The 24,564-nt window shown below is 40.0% G+C and overlaps 1 protein-coding gene across 1 annotated transcript in view; it reads left to right on the top strand.

The window, feature by feature from the left end:
- Positions 1-24,564, top strand: part of LOC117472988 (protein unc-13 homolog B-like) — a 204,683-nt gene that overhangs the window by 163,040 nt on the left and 17,079 nt on the right. Inside the window, 3 exon segments of the mRNA XM_034118456.1 lie at positions 1,452-1,595; positions 6,961-7,038; positions 7,330-7,407. Coding sequence (XP_033974347.1) covers positions 1,452-1,595; positions 6,961-7,038; positions 7,330-7,407 — 300 coding nt within the window.

Raw genomic sequence — 24,564 nt, forward strand, 5'->3', positions numbered from 1 at the left:
AATTTCTAGTCACACCTAAGCATGGATGTATAAAGAGAAATGCATACAGTGTGGCAAAAAAAAACAATTGCGCTCATTTACAAATGTCTTTTCTAATGTAAGTCAATGAGAAAAGGTGTTTTTGCGCCCAATTGACGTCACTGACCAGAATGGACGTGTAATACCACAGTTTGGCCATTATGACAATTTGCTACAATGGCCGACATGCTTTCTGGGACAACCTCCAGTTCTGAAAAGTGAAGCCAATGCAGAAGTGCCTTAATGCTTCTTTTTTTAATGTCCAGCAGGGAGCAACTCCACTAATGGCCAAAAATGTCTGATTGTATAGAAGTCTATACACTTGTTTTTTTACCTCAGTTAACCATTTTCCAATGAGTTTATGGTCTCGATTACTTATTTCAATTCTTCAATTCGACATGATGTACATTTTTGTAAATTATGTTCCCATTTAGAGTAAAATAGACGATAAAACAGAGTTAGAGCATGGGTACCTTGCGATTGACAGGTCGCTACCAAGTGGTGTTGTCGGGTTTGGTTGTTGTCTTTTTTTTCTTCTTACCACTTTAATCACAGTGTTTTCAGGAAAGTCACTTTAAACATGGAGCTGCCTAACAAAAAAACAAGATGGCGATGGCCAAACTTGTCAATAAACCAATGGGTGTCTATATTTCTAACATTTAGTCTATGGCAACTGGAAAGCCACAGGATCTACAGGTTGATGCTAGGGTGGCGGTGAGGTTTTGATATTATGTTAAGGGTTGATTGGCAAACAAATGCAGGAAATACTATAAGAAAAAATGACATTACTCAGCACACATTATCTATACGTCTTTACTCTTAAGTAGCCTGATAGCACAACTCTTACAATTTATCGGAGATTATGGGGAGTCCATTAGGAGACAGATTTTATTGAGGAACCATTAAGTGGTTATCTGCTCTAATATAACTGTAACTATGGATCCAAAGTCTGAAGGTTGCTAAAAGAGAGTAACCACAGGATACATCTGCAGGACTCAATCAATTGGGAAATATGTGGCATGGTTCTCTTAACTACCACACTGACCCCTCTGGGCACCATTTATATTTGCATCTGCGCTCAAAAAGAACAGTTAACTGTTAAAGAATGTATCCGAGAATAGGAATAGTGCAATAGCTAAATAAGCCCTTTATTCCTAGACCAGCAATAATTTTAAATGTCTAATAATAACTGCAATGGTCAGAGTGAAATGATAATAATTACACACATTCACATTAATGGTAGCTAGGAATAGAAATAGGAATGGCTTGAGTTATTAGGAGACTAAGTGGACACATGAGTCAGGGAGGAAATTGTTGTAAGGAATCTTGAAGAAAGCAGAGCGGATGTGAAGAGTCGCTGTCTTGATTTAATGAAACCGTGGTACCAGTGGGCTAAAATTCTGCATTTTGTGTCCTTCTCCCTCAACCTGCAGTTCCAGCAGACGTCTGAGCATGCTCTGTTCTCCTGCTCCGTGGTGGACATCTTCACTCAGCTCAACCAGAGCTTTGAGATCATCAAGAAGCTGGACTGCCCTGACCCCGCTGTGGTGGCTCATTACAACCGGCGCTTCGCCAAGGTGAGATCTATATATATATATATATATATATAGATATAGACGAGAGAGTAAATATTCTTACATCACTATTCATATTTCATCTTGTAGTTGTGGTTGAAATTCCACACTTAATCAGCTTCTGGTAAGAAAATAACAAATATACAAGCTTAAACCAAAGTTGTGTTACTTAATAAAGAGTTATAGCATTTAACAGAATCTATATATTTCCAGCTGGAAGGCCAGGTAACCCTGCACCAATGTGTACTAAAGAAATCTGAACCAAGTTACACAGAAAAGCAATGACTTTATACAGGGAAGAGACACAGGAATGGGAAGGTCTCAGCCAGTCATCTTGCATAGTGATTACATTACAGAGTATTGAAGATTGGTGGCTAGATGGGTTAAGCTCTGACATGTAAAGGCCCTGACACACCAGGCCGAAATCGGCCGTTTTCGTTAGTCGGACGACGAAGCGTGCCCTGTCGCCCAAACTCAATTCGGTGTGTCCCGCACCGTCGGCCGTGACACGCCTTATTTGGCCTTTCATGGCCGACGCACGGCCGATTCAACATGTTGAATCGGCCGTGCGTCGGCCACAGGCAGTCGGACAAAGAAATCACTCTGATTGGCTGTTCAGCAAGCGAATCAGTGCATGAGAAGCGAAACTGTTGCTTGAGAATGTCTTCCACAAGCAACACTCCAATGGCTGATAGCTCCAGTACCGCACGAAACATGTTTTCGATGGACGATAGTGAAAATGGAACGCACACGCTATTTGTTGTTTGTTTAGATCACGCAGTCTGTTCTTCTTCTCTGTCTTCCGGTTGTTGCCTCTTTAGAATGACGAATACACACTACCGCCGCCTGCTGGTAAGGAGAGTTATTGCCACTCACGCATGCGCAGTTCGTACGTGCTCGGCTGAAGTCTTTGCGGTGTGTTCCAGTGCGACACATGGCCAAGACGCAGGAGAACACGGCGACGCAACAGTCGGCGTCGGCGTCGGCGTTGGCGAGTTCTCTGGTGACTGCTTGGTTTGTCAGGGCCTTAACCCGTATGATAATTGACCTGACAATGGTCAGAACAGAAGGTTGCCATTCTTTTGTATTAAAGGTGTGATAAAAGCCTGGGAGTGACAGGGGTAGTTTACATAGAACTGAAACATTTAAACTGTGAGAAAATCAGCCCAAGGCAGAAAGTTAAAGTGTCATATATATAATTAAATGAGACTTGTGATACATTTCTACGATAGTAGTGTTTGCGGGTAATGTCACACATTCAAATGTTTCTAACAATTGAGAAATGATTTTTGCATGTAAGTGAGGTGCCAGAATGCATAAAAAAAAGCATCAAAACAGAGCTTGTTTATCAAAGAAAATAGTGGTTTCATATCATAGTCTGCGGCCCTGGTGGGATGCTTAATATATTAAATGTGAAAATATGTCTGCGAAATGTTGACACACATATGTAACGTATAGATAGGGAGATATCGCAGCTGAAATGCCAAATATTTTCTTAAATTCTTAAATTTGCTGATTTTCCTTTACATGATATTATATTGAAAATCTTTAAGATTAAAGAATACTCATTCTTTACATATATAGGCCGTTTTCAAAGAAACTTGCAATGTCTGTGTTCCAATTGTATTTTGACGTCGCCCGCAAACATAATAGAATCCTCGAACAAACTGCAGAATAAGTTTGGCCTTCTTTTATGAAATCAACTTCTTGAAAAATCTGCTCTCCATTCCATTTAAAAGGTTCCTTATGCTCTTGCTTATGCTGGTGCTCCTTTGGTGTAAAAAGGGACACATATAAACCAGTTAGGTAGTTTAACAACGCATATCTTTGAGGATGTTGGTACATAAATATCCTGTAAATTAAATGTAGTAAACTTTAAGCTTCTCTCTACTAAGATGATTAGTTTTCAATAAGTACGTTTGCACACTTTCTTTTCTAATGTGTGGATGTGGGAAGTACAAATATTATTTTTTTTAATAGGATTTATAAAGTGTTTTCCATCACTGAGGCATTGCTGAATAAAAATTCCTCACTGGTGCAGCTTTTAGTAATCTTAAGAGCTTTCCCCACACAACTCTTCTTTATTGGACTTATTGAATATTGTGTGCCTTTGAGATATTGTCTGATTTCAGGTTTATGTTTTTCTGTTTTTGCCAAATGTATACAGTGCAGTGTTTTTGTAGTTGAACCTTTGATGTCATATTTCTTTCTTCTTATTTAATTTAATGCAGCTGCTTTTAGGCACAGCCATTACATCTAACAAACCTTTCCCTGCAGAAGAGTTGTGTGCACGTATATTTATGTGTGTGTGTGTGTGGTGTGATGGCTCGATCAATATAGGACTCATTAAATAAAGAATGGCTAATGTAAGCCATCACTCTGAGCTGTGCATCTCTCTGTCCCCAACCTTTGACTGCTTTTTCGATTCCACTCCTGTTAATGTCTCCGTCTACCTTTTCATCTCCTCCATGTCTCAGTCTTTAGTTTGTCATCTGCTCTTCTACCATCCTCTCGTCCCTTCATCCCGTCTTTATTTTGCAGTCACATTTTCCATCTATATCCTACGGTGGTCGACATGTGCAAAGCGCTACAACGGCCCAAAACATTTCCATTAGGTGAAATGCGCGGAGGTTTCTAAAACGATGCAAATCAAAACACTCTCACTGTTATTAAGTGTTTTTATCAGTACATTTGAAATGACTAGGTTAGCTACGTTAACTAGCTAGCTTATCTGCAATAATATCAGATGTGTTTTGAGCTTCTTGCAGCGTTTTCTATTTGCATTGAATGTTTATGCAGCACTTTTAATGAACGCTATGCATGTTTCTTCAAGTTGGTGAAGATGTTTTGGCACTTTTATGTTTTTTTATTTGCATCATTTTCGAAACTGCAGCGCGTTTCTCCAAATGGAAATGTGTTGGGCCTTTGTAACGCGTTTGGGCCTGTAGGCTACCTTAAATAAAAATAAATCCCCCTGCCACCATGCCAGCATAGTTCATTTTCAGAAAAGTATGAGATGACACTCAAAGACAGACAGCGGCAGAAAATGAATAAAGGGGGGGACGAGCTGTACAACGAGAGGAAATAAAGCAGACAGCCATCAGGCCACATGTTTAATGCATGAATGTAAGTGGGCCAACTGGCTGACTCAGCGGAAAGTAGGGAAATCTCTCACAGCGATCTGGAGATGCTGTGAAGTCACAGCAACACTTTTTTGTAATTTCCTGTCCCCAAGTAACCATCACAACCAATAAATAACCCCGCTGGTTTATTTAGTACCCTGTGGTTTGTAAACAAACATGAAATTAATTGTTTCTCACCAAAATACTTTGTGTGTGTATCCTGAAGAACTAAATAATGGATTTCATAACCACATTGAACTTTTTCATACACTTTTCCATGGAATAGTTTGAAATATGTAAGATATGTCTTCGGCTTGGTTTGACTTTTTGTCTGTCGGGATTTAGTAAAAACTACCGGTCCAATTTTAATGGAACTTTGTGAAAAGGTTAAGCATGGGTGTTGGAAACGCTCTGAGAAATTCAATACAAAACATACTCTTTGAAGCATCAACGTTGTTTCCAAAAAAGGAATTAAAGCTCATGAATACACCAAAATCCTTAGAACGACTTCCACAGGGTTCCTTCCAAATCAGCAAGAGAAACAGCTTTGTGGTGTCTTACCCCTCTGATTGATAAGCTTTTTCACCCTTGTGGGAAAGCAATTTCAATGTTATGTGTGAAAAGACAAAGTTAATAACTGTTTAGGAGAGACTATAGCACCCAAGTGTGTGATACCTCGATAATTTGCCAACATCTTTTCACAGTTAAACTATTGTGCTAGAAATGCTGCTCGGATTTTTCCCATACCTCACATTGAAGAGTTGAATGTGTTTAAGGAAATGGAAAAGTCGTTTTTTCTTCTTTTGGCAACAACATAAATGCTTTGTTGAACAGAATTGTCTTGATGCGTGTGAGAGCCAACATGGCTGAACAAAATGAGAAGACCATGGGTGCGTCTCACTTGGGTTATTTTTCATTTCCTCGCTCCTCGGGCTCGGTATCACCGGAAGTTGATTTGTCTGTGCCATCTTGAGTAGCGTCCCAGTGGCCTTATTTTTGCCGGAGGATCGAGGAGTGATAACGGAGGAGCGATAACCGAGGAACTACCAGACCATCCTCCGGTGAAATCCTCAGACACTCGCCCCGCCCTCTTACTGTGTATCGCTCACTGATTGGACGATGCAGTGCATGCACTGATCTGGCTGCTGTCAGACGATCAGCTGTGCGGCGTCATCACAAACGGACGTCGCTTCACGTGGCGCTCCGGAGGAAACGACGTCCCATTGCTCTTAAAACTCATTTCCCTGCTTCTCGTGGTTTCCTTGCGTCTCTCCATGCTTCCCTGGTGGGAGGGACTAGTCGCAGGGAAACGACGCAAGTGAGGGACGCAAGGAATCCATTTAACCGAAGTGAGATGCAGCCACTGTCCGGAGAAACTGCTCATCAGGAGAGATACATGATAGAGACAAATCTCCCTTGAGTGCCGCCTACAGACTCTGATTGGCAGGAAGGTCTTTGTAAAAACAGAAACGATCACATAAAACTGAGGATATGTTGCCAAATAAACATAATGCTGTCTGTCATCAGGCAGGATGACAGTGGAACTCACACTGTCACTCAAAACAACTCCAGTTTCTTTACTTGTAATTTGGCTAGACATACTGGACTTGCTGCTTACTCATTTGTTTGATTTGTTCTGTGGAATTGTCATTGAATTATAAAATACATCTGCAAAGTAACTCAACTAACAAAAAAAGTGAAAAGGTACAATATTTGAATCGTGTACAATTAAGTGAAGTTGAAGTACAGAGTAGCATTAAATGGAAATACTCAGAACTTAGGGTTAGGGTTAAAGAGACTGTTCATCCCAAAGAAAGAAAAACATATCTTTCCTTCTTACCTGTGTTGCTTTTTATCCACATTGTTTTAATGTGAGTTGCTGAGTGTTTGAGGTATCAGCTGTAGAGAAGTCTGCCTTTCCTTGAAATATAAAGGAACTTGATGCCACTTGTTGGGCTCAAATTGACCCAAAAACTACGTTTAAAAAAATACATTAATTTCTCTTTACTTATATCATGACTCTCTTACTGAACCTGATCTACAGACGTTGTTAGAAGCATTTTCATGTAGGAACAGTTTTATTTTACCAACCTACATCCGCCAACCAAATCACCACGCATAATGAAGACTGCAACTTCTTCCTTCCTTCGTATCTGACCAAACAAACGTAAATACCGGTGTTCAGATTCAACAATCCAGAAGTTCCCAGAGTAAACATGTTCTTCCTGTGTTGTCTTGTTCCACAGACGATCACCAAAGTGCTGCTGCAGTACTGTGCCGTGCTGGCCAAGAGCTTTCCCTCCTACTGTGAGAAGGAAAAGATAGTGAGTACTGCTGCATGGTCTGATACCAAACCTCCTCATTCAGAGCTCATCTTGATAGAGAGAGAGACTTAGCACTAGAGATAAAGCACTCTCTATGAGTGTATTAATACTTTATATGCTGCTGCCCACTTCTGTAACTCTTGAACGCCTTTGTTTCCTCTTTGTTGGCTTATTTCTTCTTCCTGTCTGTTCATGACTTTCATTTTTTTTGTTTTACTTTCTTTGCCTTCTTGACTTTCTGTCTCCATCTTTTTGTTACACCTGTTATCTCCCTCATCTATCTTACTCCAGCCCTGTGTGCTGATGAACAACATCCAGCAGATGAGGGTCCTGTTGGAGAAGATGTTCGAGTCGATGGGAGCAAAACAGGTGAGCAATAACAGATAAACACACACACACCTAACACTGGTCCTCCATCAGTGGTTCTTCATCATCTGGCATGGAGTCCTGAGAGTTTTTCAAGTCAACATGCGGCCACTGGATAGCGTTTTTTTGTATAATTCGAGGTCAAACGTCAAAACCCGATGCTGCTTTTTGGGGGGTTTAATAACAAGGGACATTTTCCAGGTGTTACTTATCAACGAGGGGCTCTAACCAGGCTTTCTTGGTCAATTTGTGGGAAAGGTGTGATGTTAACGACATGCTCTGGTATGGCCCACAGCAGGATATAAAGTGACTGGAGATATCTTTTTTCAGACCAGAGAATGTTTTGAACTTTTCAAATGCTTTTCAAGCATGGAAGGCAACACATAAAATGGCAAACTTGTCACGCGTGGCATAGATTGAACCCCATTTTCCTTAAAATGGTGGAAACAGTGTTATTCTCATTAACCCCAAAGAGACACAATTGAACCTGATAACAAAAAAACATATATTTCAAAAGGGAAACACGCATTGAACCATGAGATTAAACAATTTTACAAGAGAGTCATGGCCAAGATATGCAGCAGCACAGTTACAGAAACAAATTAAAACTAGAACAGTGAACATATCATCACCATCAGAAACCACATCATACAAAGCATCTTCAGAGAGAGCTGCCTGCTTGTCGGTCATTAAGAAGCACTTTAAATCTGCAAATGGAGCCGCATAACCAAACGCTTTTTTCAACAGCTCAGTGTCGACTTTTGGGACAGTTAGTAAAAACAAGTCCTCATTGCAAGCCAATGAATTCCTGTATTTTTCATAAGTATATAAATCCGTAGATTACATGATAGAACACCAATAATAGCCTTATAAGTGAGGATAGTCTACAGGTGGTCAGGGCAGACCATCCAACCCGAGCATATAAGGAGCAATAAACTAACGTTTTTTGATAAATCTTAGTGCCCCATGTTAGACAGTATCCAGAGAGCATGGCATTTAGAAGATGCATTCATATTTAAATCATCAAAGTCTAGCACAAACATGAAGGTTGCAGCAACAAGTTTCTTTTTGGTCTCGAAAAAAACAAACAAGACTTATAATTAAGACATATATATAATCACAACATATTCAATAACTGTTTCTGGATTTTGAATATCTGGTCTGATGTTTGATTTAAGTTTGAGCTTACAGAAGTTCACACCAAAGGCTTTTCTTGCTATGGTGATGAAAGAGCAAGAATCCTGTTGGAATTGGTACATCTCAGTATAGACTATAGACAGACAGATTTTGTTCAACTCATCGTCCACCAGGTGTGACCTAATAACTGAAATGCAATTATTTTACGTACATTTTCATTTTTGGCTACAAGAGAGGCAGCAAAGTGTTTTTCAAGACATCTATATTCTTTTGTTTGTTTGTGCTTAATTTCGCCATTTTGTGTAACGTGCCACCTTTGAGCAATGTGGAAACCTTGACAAATTATAGTAGAAATCTACAGTATATACATAGTGATACATTCCACCTCTTGTATTTATCTTGGGACATTAACTTGACTATTTAAATTTGAGGTAATCTTATGAAATATTTTTGTAAAATAACAGTGGATTACGCTCTATTATAGTAGCTGGTCTTGTCATTGGTTTGCCCAGATATTGTTTTTGTAAGTAAGGTGAGAATGAGCGTGTGTCTTTCTCTCTACAGTTAACTGCTGAGGAGGACAGGGTATGTCAGGGTTTTTTTTACCCTCGCTCCCCTCTCCTGTTGTTCCTGGAACAAAAACATCAACAACCAAACACTCCCTGAATCAAATACCCGCCCTGAACCCCTTGTTACCCAGTACTGTATCTATGTTTAGTTGAATCCTGATATCTCCTCCTCCTTCCTATACTCCTGGTATTTACCCCCACAAATAATATTTCCCATCTAATACGATGTATGTACAAAATAATTCTACTTTTCAATACGCCGCTGCTTCTTTCCAAAAGCTTGAGAATGAGGAGGAACCCGAGGAGTTAGATGAGGAGGTGGGTCAACCTGTCGACTGTCACAACCTCAAACTAATCGTTCAATTTTAAAAAATTACTTTTTATTGCTTAAACTGTTTCACTTGTCTCACACACGGGTGTACCCAATAACATAAATCAATCATTGTACATGCTAGCTCACTGACATCGTTAATGTTATTGTCTACTCCTGTGCTCATCTTTCTACATCAAGTCAAAACTAATTATGTTAGAAAAGTTTAGGTTAGAGTCTCAGAAATATAAAAAGATAATTATTTATTTTTCTTTACTTATTATTTTTTAATAGCAAATGCACAACATAGCTAAACGTATGTGGACACCCAAACATTAATCGTCAAATATCTGTATGCTGTCACATTAAAAGGAGTTTTCCCTTTCTTGTATTGTTATCATGGTTTTGGTGCATGTAAATGGCTGCAAAGGCTAACATCCATAAGCTCCTCCAGAGGGAGGTTATCTCCCACAAACACACACACGTAACATAATAGAGTACCTTACTGGCTAATTTAATCTATAACATTGTAAAATATGGTAGATCACTTTGTCCATTATAAGGATGTTTGTAACAAATGATACAATGACTTTGATTGGTGGTTAATTTAGGAAGTTATAATATCCTTACTTAAACTAGTGTGTCATGTACTTTCAATGGCTTCTAGCTTAACCTGAGCACAGCACCACACCTCAGACTGTATCTTATGTTTTAGTGTTATCTTTATGTATTCATATTTTCTTCGTCATACTTTTTTTTCATAATTTGTTTGTTTTTATTTCCATACCATCTCCACCAGGCTATCACTGACAATGAAGGGGAGGATGACATGGTGGGTAGGCGGGCTGCATTAGCAAAAGCTTCCTGTAACAACAACAACAAACCTTTTATATCATTTCGTAAATGTCTTTTATTCTTTTTGTCTCACCTCACCTTTGTGTCTGATTGTTTTTCCCTTGTATCTTCAGTCTGCCTGCTCAGACTCAGAAGGATCTGAGGTAAGAGGGAATATTTGAAGCAAAACTGACATTTAAAGCCTCAAAGAATACAGTTCTGTAATTTTCCTGATCTCTTCAAATAAAAGTAAAATCTTCATTTCAATATAAGGAAGCTAGAATGTGGAGATTCCACATAGTTTTAATGTATAAATCATCTCGTAAAATGTTCATTAAGAAAAGTTATCATTGCTTTTATAGAGTAAAGTAGACAACTTAAAATGTCAAAGCAACTGCCTGCACTAGATTTTTGAGTTTCTAGGTCAACTAAAACGCTTTTAGGGAAAACTGCCTACATTTGAGCCAACTAATAATCTTTTGTTGAGACAACTACAAGTTTTGAGTTCTTCATACTAAGAATTCCATTATTATTTTTTGCTCAGAAATTGTTTCTTTCATATTTATTAAAAACGTATCATTTTGAATTCCACCTAATAAGAATTCAACGGGACAAGTTGTGCCAAATAATATTGTCATACAAAAAACAAACCTAGTCCATCAAAATGACACAATATTTAAACAAAGTGCTAACTTCAGGAAGATAAATCAGGAGAGTTTAAAGCAGGAGAGATTGCCGCAAATGTGGGAAATCGGAGTGGAGATGAAGACCCCTGCAGATTTCCGTTGGAGACCCCATTCTTTTGCGAATCAAGCTTACATAACTTAGTTGACCTAAAAGCTATAATTGTTTAAGTTTTGCCAACTTAACTTATGAAAGTAGACAAACTTTACGCAAGAAACGTAATACAAATTGTTGACATAACTACTCTGATGTTGTTAGCAACACAATTCAATATTTTTAGTTTACTTGACCAAAAAAATCATATTCAGGCCAACAATTTCCTTTGTTAACGGACACATTACCTGTTCTCCTTTTCTCAGTCGATGAACTTTCCAAGTGTGCATAGTAGTGATGTGTTGCCGCCATATATCTGACAGTCATTTTTTAGCCAAGTGACCAATAATATGCAATAACGAAACAGCTTTAAAGCCCCTAAAATATATTTTTTTCAATAACATTAAATATCAATGACTAAATAGTCTAAAATCAAAGTTTAAAAGCGATTAACATTGAAAACTCAGCTTATCTACTCCTTTGTGACTGTATGACATTTGTGGTTGAATTATATGATTGATTCAACCTTAGATTCAAGCTTTGGTTAGCTTAGCTTAGGATCTTAGGTTTGTACTTAAGGATTAGTTACTATAACAACCTAACCTGGAGAAAAAAACATTTAAATACATGTTTTCATAATTGTTTGCCTATTATTACCCCAGCAGCTTCTCTCTGTGCACAGCTGATAAATCCCTCCACACCCCTGATGCCCAAATGAGCTAAATAAAGCCTCAGGCAGCACTTACTGCTGTGCGCTAACATAGCCTCCCTCCTCTAATGAGTGCTTAATGGACCAGACAGTGGGCTGCAGATAATGACATTTGATAGTGTATAAAAGTGTTGTATTTAGCTGCCACTAAATGGCTTCTTGGTTTTTCAGCTGACTGTGGGGGGTCAGAGAATAAGAGGGAGTCTGACTTGGGGCAGAGGGTGTAAAGTGTGGCAGAGCGTCTGCTGCGCTGGTTAAAGTGTAAAGTTACTTATCTTAACAGATGTTAATTGGGATGTTTGTGAAGATACACATAGTGTTATGGGCCGCATACATGTGCTGCCTCTTTGTTATGGTTTCCTTTGCATGAGAAGATACTTGTTCTCTGACATACATATACATATGATTTGTGTATAAAAAGGCCTAAATGCAGTGCTTTGATTGCCCTTTTCATATTGATTTATTATGTGAAATGATATCCTTTTTCATCAATGTTTTATGGCAAACTTCATTGGACCAGAGACCATTTTAAACCCTGTCATGCTCCTTGATGGACTCTGTCCTCATACAGTTGAAAAATGTATGTGTTGGACCTTGGAGCTTTTTTAATGTAACATTTCCCTCATAAAGGAGCTGTTTATAGAAAGGGAAGCTCAAGCTTCTTAATCATTTTAAGTAGAACCCCATGATTCAGGTTTTTTAATTCCATCTCCTTAGTGTTTTGTATTCATTTTAGAGTACAAATGAGTCATAAGGGTGAATCTTTATATCATGGCTTGACAAACCCTTCAAGGGGGGGTGTTGTTATTGTGCTAATAAGACAATGGAGTACTATGTGTGCTCTATTACTAGCACTTAGTCTTTTGACTTTGATAAGACCAAATCTAGACAGTGAAGACATTTTTAGAAAGTAAGAACATTTTGTCTTTACAATGGGCAGTTCTGTGTGTTACTTAGTTTAAGTGTTAAATTGAGTTTAGCTAAGGTGAAAAAAGGCACTGCTAATACTGTCCTGTTTGTCCTGTCCTATCTGCCCCGTCCTCTCTCCTGACTTATCTTGTCTGCCTTTAGGTTGACAACAAAGAGAAGGAGAATAAGGTTGGTTGCTCAGACCCAATAGGTAGCGATGTGATATTTATTAACACGCTTCAAATCAGGCCTTTGTGCAGCTGGGACTTAGTGTGTTGTGTGTTGTGCTGTATTTGTGAACTAGACTTAGCTGTGTATGTTTTGTTTTTATTTATAAAACATTAAATTCCAAGCGTCAGTATGTAGTAGACGAGAAGCTAATGTTTAATGAGTTTAATAATAGTCAAATGTACCCAAGGCTACATGATGTGACCCCAAATGGTTATTACATGAAACAGATTGAATCATCCGACCTGTGTCACCAAAATTAGTCACATTTTGCAGCTTTGTTTTGTCACTTCCTTTATAGTCTCGTGCCAGCTTAGTAAACCCAGGAATGTTGAGTACCCCATAGTTTTATGTTAGAAATGTTTAGTACAGGTCCCCAGCTCATAGAAGTTGGGTTTATTAGCATCGATGGCATTATAGCCTGTGTTGAGAATATAAAAAAATGGCTTGGCCGATTTATACAATTTTGGAGTGGTGTTGTGGGTTATAGAGGATGCTGAGTCCATTTCTGATGTGTTCAGGATACAAACCTGCAGTTTAAACCAGAAAGTGGAAATATTTGTACTTTCTGACTACCATGAGTAGTGTTGGGACCATTGGATATAGAGATCACAAAATGAAATTGATCTGTAGGTTGTAACGGTATTTGGGCTTTTTTACTGCACCTCAATGTTATAGTTTGTATCTACAGTAAGTTGTCTACCATCTGTCCTCCTGTAGGATGAGTCCTCAGGCTATGATGACAGTGAGGAGGAGCAGGAGAAGGTTTGCTTCCCTCAAAATAGATATCCATAACTAACCGTTCCTCTTCGGCCAGCTGTCCTCTCAGAGCTGGCTGAATTCCTCACATGTAGTTCACAAGACCTTTCATTGACTTTGCCGTGTGTTCTCTGTGTGTTTGTGTGTTCTTGTTTCACATTTTGGTTCCCGTCATCATACACCACCACAAGTTATTGTCCTCCCCACGCCTTCTATTTGTTGTTTTCTGTGTGTTTCTTTCTTAATGTCTTTGTTTTTATTCCTCTCTCTGTTGTCCTAAAGCTTGATAAGGAAAAGGTGAGCCATCAGCCATTGACACTCTTTTTTTTAATCATTGATGAAAGCTGTGTCGGTTTCTTTTTATTGTATTAACATTTGGGTGTGTGTGTGTGTGTGTATAATGTTCAGCGGGTTTCTCCCTGATGGTTATAGAGCGCCTGTCGACCACCATATTGGACAGATATTATAAGCGTTTTCTTTCCCAAAGAGTGCTAAAAAAAAGTTTTGCTTTCAACTTTATTCACAATACTACAAGTAATTAGTGAAATCATTTTGTGAAGAAATCTAATTCCTTGAAGAAACCCCAGGGGGTCGGCTCCCACCGTGCCTGGTGTTAATGATCCTAATGATTAGTATTTTAATGGTTTATCAGTACACTATCTCTATCCTGTATGACGTTTAAACATAACTTGTTTTAGCTATCACCCCTCAGAGGGGAATGTGATATCAAACTGTATATAAAACCTGAAAATCAGCCACACTAGACCTAAAGGAGTCTCACAGGGAAGGGACAATAGGCTTTATTAATATCTGAGTCAATGTCTGGAGGGAACAATGGGGAAAGGTGAACTTAATCAAAGTGCCATAAAGACTGTGTCTGCTATAATGTAAGTGTGTGAATGAATGTGAGTGCAATGTTTATATTGGAGATACTGGCATCGTCGCTCACTCACAAATGTGTGTCCTTGCAGGCTGAAAAGAAAGACAAAGAGAAACAGGTTGGTGTCTAGTTAGGCTTCAGCTTTTCTAATATCCATTCCTTTTCTTGAATCTATTCAAATCTGGTCTTATTCTCCTGTAACAGAATAAGCATTTTGAATTAACTCAAATATTCACCTAAATGTACCACGCCATTAAAAGCTACTCCTATACAAACAGTTTGTGTGAGCAAAGAGAGAGCATGACGGTGTTGGCTTTATATCAAACATTTTCTTTTCTTTTTCTGTTTTTCTTTCGCCCCAAGGAGGACGTTAAAAGCAAACAGGTGGGTGCTCCAAACGCAGATAATCAACCTCACTTAGGGAATAACCAGTAGCAGCCTAATAAAGGGTCCTATATAAGTATCTTCCTCATGTTTTTCACATATTCAATTATTTCTATTGATGTTTGATGTCCTACTTGGACTAAGGCTTAATGATCACCTTGCATGTACTGAATATTAAAGGTCACCTATCATTAGGGATGGGTATCGTTTGAAATTTATCGATTCCGATTCCGGTTCTGCTTATCGATTCCGGTTCTTATCGATTCCCCGTTTCGATTCCAAAATTGTAAAAGAAAGAGGTCAAACGTTTAGATAACAAAAATATCTTTATTCTTTTAAGCTTTAACTGACATTTTTACAAATAAAAAATATACATGCAATACAAATGTATTGCACAATAGCTGTGCTTTATTTGAACTGAGCTATGCCTGTGGCAAGCTATTAACAGGCATTACACTGTGCCTTGTCTTTTTCTTTTTTAGTGTAGTGGAGCCTCACTTTAGAGCGTTTACCGCGACCCATCTTTGGTGTTATGAAGTGACTGAGCTCGTGAACTGTCTACGGGAGGGCGGGGGGAGCGGGGCAACTGTGGACCTCTGTCGCCTGTCAGCGCAATTTACATGCCGTTTAAAAAAATTAAGGGCGGTGCCGGCCGCCAGCGTACCGAGCCAGCCGTCAACGGCCCACTGACGACCGGCCGTTCTGTGATTCTCCAGAACACACAGATGGCCAGTCCGTACCCTGTATTCCACCGGATCACTGCAGCGCCACGGCGCAGACGGACCCGGTGGAATACAGGGTCTACCGCGTTTAGGAACCGTTAAGCAGAACCAAAATTGTGTATTTTGTATGTGTACCCGGTACCTGGCATTTTCTTATTGGTTCTCATCTGGAACCGAGTTTCGGTTCCCAACCCTACCTATCATGCTATTTTTAGGCAATAGCATAGGTCTCAGATATATACAAATATATTAAAAAAAATTCTATGAAGTGTTTTGCTCAAAATACCAAACAGATCACCCATTCTAGCCATGCCTCATATCCCTCTATTTCACTTCCTGTTTCAAAAGTGCTGATTTTGGGTATAAAGCTTTAAAAAAAAAAATAAATGAATTTGATAAAAAAATAAAGAGAGCTTATGCCTGCTCGTGCGGGAGATTCTACCGGCAGATACTGCCGTGATGAAACGCCATATCATGGATTATCAAGGATTATTTCTGAAACAGTATGGAGCTCAAAGGCTTTCTCTCTTGCCGGTTATACCACAAGATGAGTTCCTTTTTATTTCCTGCTTCTTCACACACATGCTCTCTCCAGTACAGGTTAGCTCTGAGTGCTAGCGATGCTAATGTAAACACCGACCATATTACGTCCAAAACAGTCGGGCATTGTTTCTGATAGCAACGTTTCTGATAGTGCTGTGGGTCTGCATTGCCGATATGACGTCATATCGGACGCAAATCTGGATCAGCTCCGTTGTAGCCCCGTTTTTAGAGATGTGGGTACGGAGGAAAAGAGAGAGGGTTTTATTTTCTGACGCTGCGTGAGTTCTCCGACACACAGGGGACACACATTTATGTATAAAAGACATACAAAAGTGCATTTTGCATGATAGGTCCCCTTTAATAAAAAATACTGTCAAACGTGGAAAAGGAAGGATTTTTTAAATGTGCTTTTAAATTTACTTTGGGCCTATGTATGAGTACAAAGTCCCCATCCTGTCAATAATTCCAATCCATTTGCTGCCACTGTCGACTCATACCTTTCCCAGAATTCAATTCAAAGTATCGTTCATATATACCAAAAACTTGATTAGGTCACTGGATGAAGCAGCACCCGTTGATTCAATTTGTTTTTTTCCAGGAAGAACCTTTCTTTCTCAGCTTAGTCATTTTGTTTGTGTGTTGTGACATTTAAATTTGACACTTATCATTTCCCTTAACATATCTTGACTGATGTTTTTTTTTCTTATTATTATTAGTCAAAGGAGGAGGTGAACAAGGTTTGTCTGTCACAATCATCTTCATTTTTCCTCCTTAGAGATGTTCCCGCTGATTCACCTCTCAAACTACTCCTATAGATTACCCTGTTAACCATGGTTCAATACTCACCCCTGTCTTACAGTCAGACTGCTGTACATTATTGACACTGCAGGTAGTACAATATTAAAGCAGTCACTTGAATCAATCTTGTTAAACCCGAGCCAAGAGCCCCTTTTTGACCACAAAATAAATGTAAATGGGATCTCTCTATTTGGATTATTTTATTCATTTATTCAAGTGTCTTAAATTAGTATTTGAATATATTGCCCTATTATTAATAAAAAACATGAGTCAATCCTGAATTTGTAAAAAGCTAAGGGAAACATTGGAATATTGGTTAGTCTACAATAAAATAGGGTACGTTTTATTCACTTTTCCACAGCATTGGAGTGAATCGTCATAAACTCAAATTAAATAAGTTATTAATTATTTCCAACATTTGGAAATTGATGCTGTCATCTGGCACAATATTATTTTTGTTCTTCCATCTACACACAAAGTAGCAAGCATAAACACTATATGAGAAATGATGCTCGTGTTGCAGCTGCTTATCTTGAGTGTGTTTGTTGGTAATATATATTTTACCGAAAGCCTCATAAATTATCTTTGGCCATGAAACATCCATCTTAATTAGCTAAGTATCTGATAATTCATTGTATCAGTTCACTATCGTCCAACAAATCCTGTTTGGGATGAAGTCAGTGTGCAGCAGTGAAACATAAGACTTGCACAGGTGATGTCAGTTTTCCCCTTTGTTTTGTAGGATGCCAATAAACCAGAGGCAATAAACATCAAGCTTTTATTGAAACACCCACTCACCGTACCCAATCCACCAGACAATATCGTAAAACCCAGCAAAAGAACTTGACTTTTTTCTCCATCTGCATACCTACAGTATGACCAACCCTGTGTCTGTGATGCTATGGTTTGTGTGTATTGTGTGACTTTTCTGTCTTTTCTCGTTTTTTCTTTCTGTCTTTCTGGAAAGACTGAAGCCACAGCTGCGACAAAGAAGGTACAGTTATGTGGTAGAGAGAGATAAGAGAGTCGGATAGACACATATTGTTAGTGTTACTTGTTATTAATTAGACACTTCTAATTTTAGTCTGTGATTCTAATGAGGTGTGTGTGTGTGTGTGTGTGTGTGTGTGTGTGTGTGTGTGTGTGTGTGTGTGTGTGTGTGTGTGTGTGTGTGTGTGTGTGTGTGTGTGTGTGTGTGTGTGTGTGTGTGTGTGCGCGCGTGTGTACGTGCGTGCGTTCGTTCGTTCTTGCGCACGCTTGTGTTCTTAAACTATAACTGCTTAGTCATTCACTTTTTGGTCCCTCTTAAAATCTTGAATAATTCTGAAATAATGACACATGAACTTAGAATTTGTAATTGGTGTTTAAAATGATCTATACCTAAGCCTGGTATTTTTACTGTATGAACCATAAAATGGGTTTTACACGAGCAAACACTAGATAAGGTAAGATAAGACTTTACTAATACCCGTAGGGAAATTCAGGTTTTGTAGCAGCAACAGCAAGGTAACACAGGATAGGTACATACAGGGATAATGTGAATAATTATTTTAGTAACGGTATAGATTAAAATAACAACCATTTAATTAGGTTGGGCTGTAACTAGGGCTGTGCGATTATGGCAAAAATCATAATCACGATTATTTGGGTCAATAATTGATATCACGATTATTAAATACGATTATTCATTGACTTTTTCCATTTATTGAACTTTAAAACAAATACAAATAATAATTTGAACAGTATCTTTTTAACTGTTGATTACCCTGAACGTATAATTCAACTGAAAAACCAATACAAAAAATTAATAAAATAAATGATACATTTAAATAAATAATATCAAAATAATAAATACCAATAACCAAGATCAACAAATATTTTGGAGCGCACTTCCCCAAGCTACTAAACATATATAAATATGATAAATACAAATAAATGAGACCAAAATTAATTAGATCAAATATGTTTTAGTGCACTGTCACAACCAAGCAAAGCTAAATAATTGTTTTTTTCGATTATGTTGTTTTCGTAATTGTGGCAGGCCAAAATCGTAATTGCGATTAAAATACGATTAATTGCACAGCCCTAGCTGTAACCATATAAACAGATGGGAATAATAGTTAATATGATAAAAATATAAAACGTCTATGTGCAGGTGTGCTGGTGCAAATTCAAAGTATGTTCATACAGTTTAGTGCCAGTTGTTATATTGGGTGTAGCCTCGGTTGAGTGCTCCTCATCTTCACTTGCTCCTCTAGAGGGGATGGTATTGGTTTGTTTTTGTGTTGTCCATGCTTTCTTTAATATTTGCAAAGGGTATTTTTAGGTTCATGAAAGAAAATATTGTCAAAACTGTAGTTCACAAACCAATGTGTGACATCACGGTTGCTAATTCACTTCGTATAAACCATCCATGATGAAAACTCACCCAAAAGACAAAAACATAGAGGCTAATTTGGACAACAGCTAGCATGTGACCAATAAAGTGGTAAGAATCCTAAATACAAAACAGTTAGCACCAGTTTTCGGGTTGACCAGATCTTATTATTATTTCTTCAATGTACTCACACTGATCTTGATTTGTCCTCCTGTCTCATATTGGAGTTTTTTTACCCAGTAATTGAATTCATCTCATAAGGCAAAACTCCCTTGTCCCACTCACCTCCATAAGCCTATAAAGCTGTTTGACTATGCTCAACACTTGCAGTTTACATAAGGACAGCTGTACGTACTTTACATTTTTGGAAACAAACCAAGAAGGGGGCGTGTCCAGGCTTTCACTTCAATCAACATTTCTCAATTAGATTGAGAGATACTAAAACACTGTCACTTCAAAGTCATTGCCCTCTTTTAGTCCCATTATATGTTGTGGCACTTTGCCCAATGTCCTCTATCTAATAACACAGTAGAACAGTTATCGATGGCACACTTTCTACAAAGACACTTTGGGATGTCTTATCTGGCAACGTCTAGCCACTTGGCTTTGTAACATGTGGTGCATACTTGAGGTACAGCGTACTAATGAGCGCCAGGTTGTATATCACTGGTTTATGGAACGTCTGGTACCAAGTCCTCAAGGCCATTTTATCCTTCAAACTGAAAACTGCAACCACTTAAAGCTGCATGTGGACCGTATATAAATTAATTGTAAAATGCTCCAAATTTGACTACAAAGTCACCTCGCTGACAGTAACTTCTAACTATTATACCGTGCTAGCACTTTAACAATAAATGTGAATATAATAATGTAAATGTTTCATGTAAAAAATGGGAGGTTCCCTTGTATTACAGTTCCAAAGAACTTGCATGAAAGCATAGTGTGAAATAAAGTACTGAACATGTGTTATTCTGCTTAATTAGACATGAGTTTAGCCTACAAATCTTATTTTAAAATGTGTTTGATTGCATAAATTATTGCAATGCATCGAAATGTTAGATAGTTTTAGAGCCCAGTCTGCTCTGATTGGTTAACTGTCCGGCTGTGTTGAGATTGCTCAACCGCTTAGGGATGTCCCGCCCCATAGCCAATCACGTACAATGTGTTGGAGCGCTAGCCAATAGAAGCGCAAGTGTTACATTGTGATTTCACTATGTTACAGAAGTAAACAACGGAGTCCAATGGAGGCTTTTCAGGCCAAAACAAAAAAGCACAATAGGACCTCTTTAAGCATTAATCAGCACTTTGCTTAATTGGCCTTAAGATGTTTCCTAATTCCTTTGTATTTACTGGCATTAACATGAGTCTGAATTAAACCATTCCAAACCCACCAAGACAAGTAGATCACACTGTAACATTGGCTGGTAGAATGGCAAAACAAATTGGCAAATCTGTACTTAAAAGTCAGGTTTCCTTGTCCAAAAAACATTTCTTGGACCAACAGGGCTCACAATCCAGTCATTACAATGGCACCACAAAGGAAGAAGTGCCAGCAATGCATTTCAGCCCTGGATTATCTTTGCTTCCAATGCAGGTGCTAAAATAAACCTGAGCAGGACATTTGATTCCCTGCCAGATCACCTGATCTGAGTCTGACTCTTAGCTTAAAGGAGACATGTCATGGCCATTTCCACTGATCATAATTCCATTGTTGAGGTATACTAAAATAGATTTATACTGTGCATTTTTCCAAACTCACATTGGTTTCTCATACAGCATCTCTGTAAACTACTTGTATTCACTGAATTTCACTCTCTGCCTTTAACGGCTCGTTGTAGCTCCAAAAGCTCCAGCCCCCACCCTCCCTGTGAGCACAGTGTGCTCTGATTGGTCGGGATGTTGTGAATCGCGCTGAGCTCCGTGGAGGTGTTGTTTCCTTTTTTTTTTTCTTTTTTTTTTTACCTTTATTTAACCAGATTGGTCCCATTGAGATCATAGATCTCTTTTTCAAGGGAGACCTGCAGCATATAGGTTCCACATGAAACATAAAACAATAAAGGACATCATACATTATATTTACAGGATTATTACAGGATATTTCCTTGTTTAGGATACATAGCGAAACACAGCCACTCATCCTGAGCACACACAAAGTCACAGCCGAAGTAAAAACAATAAGTGTGGCTTGATATTGAGTAAGAAAAAGGTTGATAAACGCTGTGAGAATGGGTCTGCAGAGAGAATTTTGCCGCGATCCCAACTGTCTGTTCTATTTCATACTTACTGACCGCCAGAGGCGGTGCTTTAGCACTGGATATCTTCTGTCTCGCGCATGCGTAGGTCGAATATTTATATCAACAAAGTCACGTGTGACCTCGTATGACCCCGGAAGGTATAAGTTCCGGTGCTGTCAACGAGCTCAGTCCTTTTTCATCTTCTCGCTGCGCAGGTTACTACTTATGAGTAGAAGCCAAGCTAGCTTAATGAAAATTAAGATTCTAGCTCATCGCTACCTGTAGCCTTGCGATCGTTTGATCGGAGTTACGGGCTAGGAAAAACGCTCGCCCTCCAAAGGCTGCGACGAGCTGTCCGTCCTCCCAAGGGAGAGGACCGCGGTGTTCACCGCCCGGACCCCAGGAGCTCCGGACCGGTAAAGAGCGGACGCTCCTGCACACAGCCGGTGAGATCGCTACCAATTATTGCTGATTGTGCTATATCTATATACTCTCAAACTAATGAGATAATTGTGTACAAATTAACCGAGGGCTCTCGCTAATTTGTTACTGTTACCTGTACTATCATCCAGTTAGCTGAGTGCTCCCGGTGAAAGCTAACTTTCTACTGCGCTAGTGAAGAGAGCGTCTCCGCCCTCCTTTTCACTACATACTTTTGGTTCTTTACCTGTACTATCATCCAGTTAGCTGAGTGCTCCCGCTGAAAGCTAACTTTCTACTGCGCTAGTGAAGAGAGCGTCTCCGCCCTCCTTCTCACTACATACTTTTAGTTCTTTACCTGTATTATCATCCAGTTAGCTGAGTGCTCCCGCTGAAAGCTAACTTTCTACTGCACTAGTGAAGGGAGCGTCTCCGCCCCCCCTTTCACTGCATACATTTGGTTCCTTGCCTGTTCTATCGTCCAGTTAGCTGAGTGTTTTCGTTCAAGCTAACTGTTACGGCGTTAGTGAAGGGAGCGTCTCCCCCCCCCCTCTCACTACATACAATTGTTTCTTTACCTGTTCAATCGTCCAGTTAAGCTGAGTGTTTTCGTTCAAGTTAACTGTTACGGCACGAGTGAAGGGAGCGTCTCCGCCCCCCTCTCATTGCATACATTGTTTCTTTACCTGTTCTATCGTCCAGTTAAGCTGAGTGTTTTCGTTCAAGCTAACTGTTACGGCGCTAGTGAAGGGAGCGTCTCCGCCCCCCTCTCACAGCTCACAATTAGTTCCTGTTCTATCCTCCAGTTAGCTGAGTACTCTCGCTCAAAGCTAACTTGCTTCAGTGCTAGTGAGGGAGTGTCTTCGCTCCCCTCTCACGGCGCACAATTGGTTATTTTATTTAATCGTTTATTTGACAGGGACAATGCACTGTAATGAACACTTAAAACATTTAAATGTGTCAAGCGTAACAGTGCCAGATTTAGCTTTGAGCTATTTTCCATTCCCTCACATAAAACATTAAGAAAATTACTTTTTACAAACAGGGTAAAAAAATATATATATATATATATATATATACATGATATGCAAAGAGTGGCAACGACACATAAAGTGTTCCATCCTCCAGTTAACTGAGTGCTCTCGCTCAAAGTTAACTTGCTACAGCGCTAGTGAAGAGAGTGTCTTCACTCCCCTCTCACAGCTCACAATTAGTTCCTGTTCTATCCTCCAGTTAGCTGAGTGCTCTCGCTCAAAGCTAACTTGCTATAGTGCTAGTGAAGAGAGTGTCTTCGCCCCCCTTTTCACTGCACACAGTTGGTTCCTGTTCCATCCTCCAGTTAACTGAGTGCTCTCGCTCAAAGCTAACTTGCTACAGCGCTAATGAAGAGAGTGAATCCGCTCCCCTCTCCCTGCACACAGTTGGATGCCCGTTCCAGCCTTCAGTTAGCAGAGTGCTCTCGCTACGGCGCTAGTGGAGAGAGTATTCCGCTCTCCTCTCACGGCATAAACCCATTAACTGACTTCATTTTTTCTCACTCCAGTTAGCAGAGTGCTCACGCTCAAGCTAACTACTATTGTGCTCACTCCCCTCCACGGCATATTTGTTTCCTGGTCAGTTATTTACAGGCAGCTGAGTGCTCTAGCTATCGCTAGGTCTAACGGCTCTAACACCTGTATGGCTCCTCTTTAACAGAGGATGGCCATGACCTTTGCCCCTCTTGTCTTGGCCTCGAGCATCTGAGGGAGGGCCTTTCGGAGGACCCGTGCATGAATTGCACCATCATGCCTCGTGCGGTAAGAGCTGCCGAGGTTGAACTACTGACTGAGGGTCGCCTTCCCCCCGCACAGTCGACTCCAGCCCAACCTACCCATCCTAGGCGTTGGGCCGCAGAGGCTGCGGGTGCACCGCCCAAGAAGAGGACTAAGCCTGATAGGCTGTCCTCCAGGGTGGACCTACTCACTACTGAGCTAGCCCAGATGAGGTCACTCCTCTTGGCTCTCCATTCCCGAAACAGCGCCTGCCAGTGCGTTCTTTAGGCGCACTCCGGCACCCGCCACCCGCCACCCGCACTGTTCCTCCCTCTTGTGAGTATCTGAGGGAGTTACATGCATGCTGGAGGGACACTAAGGCTCTTTACAGTCTTACGTCCGATGGCCGAGCCTTGGTAGCCATGCAGGATGCGGCAAGAGTTGGCCTTGACCACACGCCGGCTGTTGAGCCTACCATTGCTTCCCTCATAGTTTCCCCTGACGAAGCCCTGAGGTCGGAGGCCAGGTGCCCTCGACTCCAATGTCGGGTCACTGATGACCTGCTCACTAAGGCTTACGATGCAGCGGCGCGCATGGGCCGTGTAGGCACCTCATGCTCGCCCTCTCAGCTTCCCTGCAGCAGGATGCTCTTAGCGCTTCCTTAAATCAAGGGTACAAGCTTCAGTTCCGACGCTGGCCCCAGTCTTCAGCCGGGTCAAAATGACCACCATAAGCGACCCGGCAAAATAAATCGCCCTAAACCAGGAGCTGTCAGTCCTCCTTGCCAAGGGTGCAATCGAGCCTGTGGACCCCATCTCA

The sequence above is a fragment of the Trematomus bernacchii genome, unplaced genomic scaffold (assembly GCF_902827165.1).
Source record: "Trematomus bernacchii unplaced genomic scaffold, fTreBer1.1, whole genome shotgun sequence".
Lineage (NCBI taxonomy): Eukaryota > Metazoa > Chordata > Actinopteri > Perciformes > Nototheniidae > Trematomus > Trematomus bernacchii.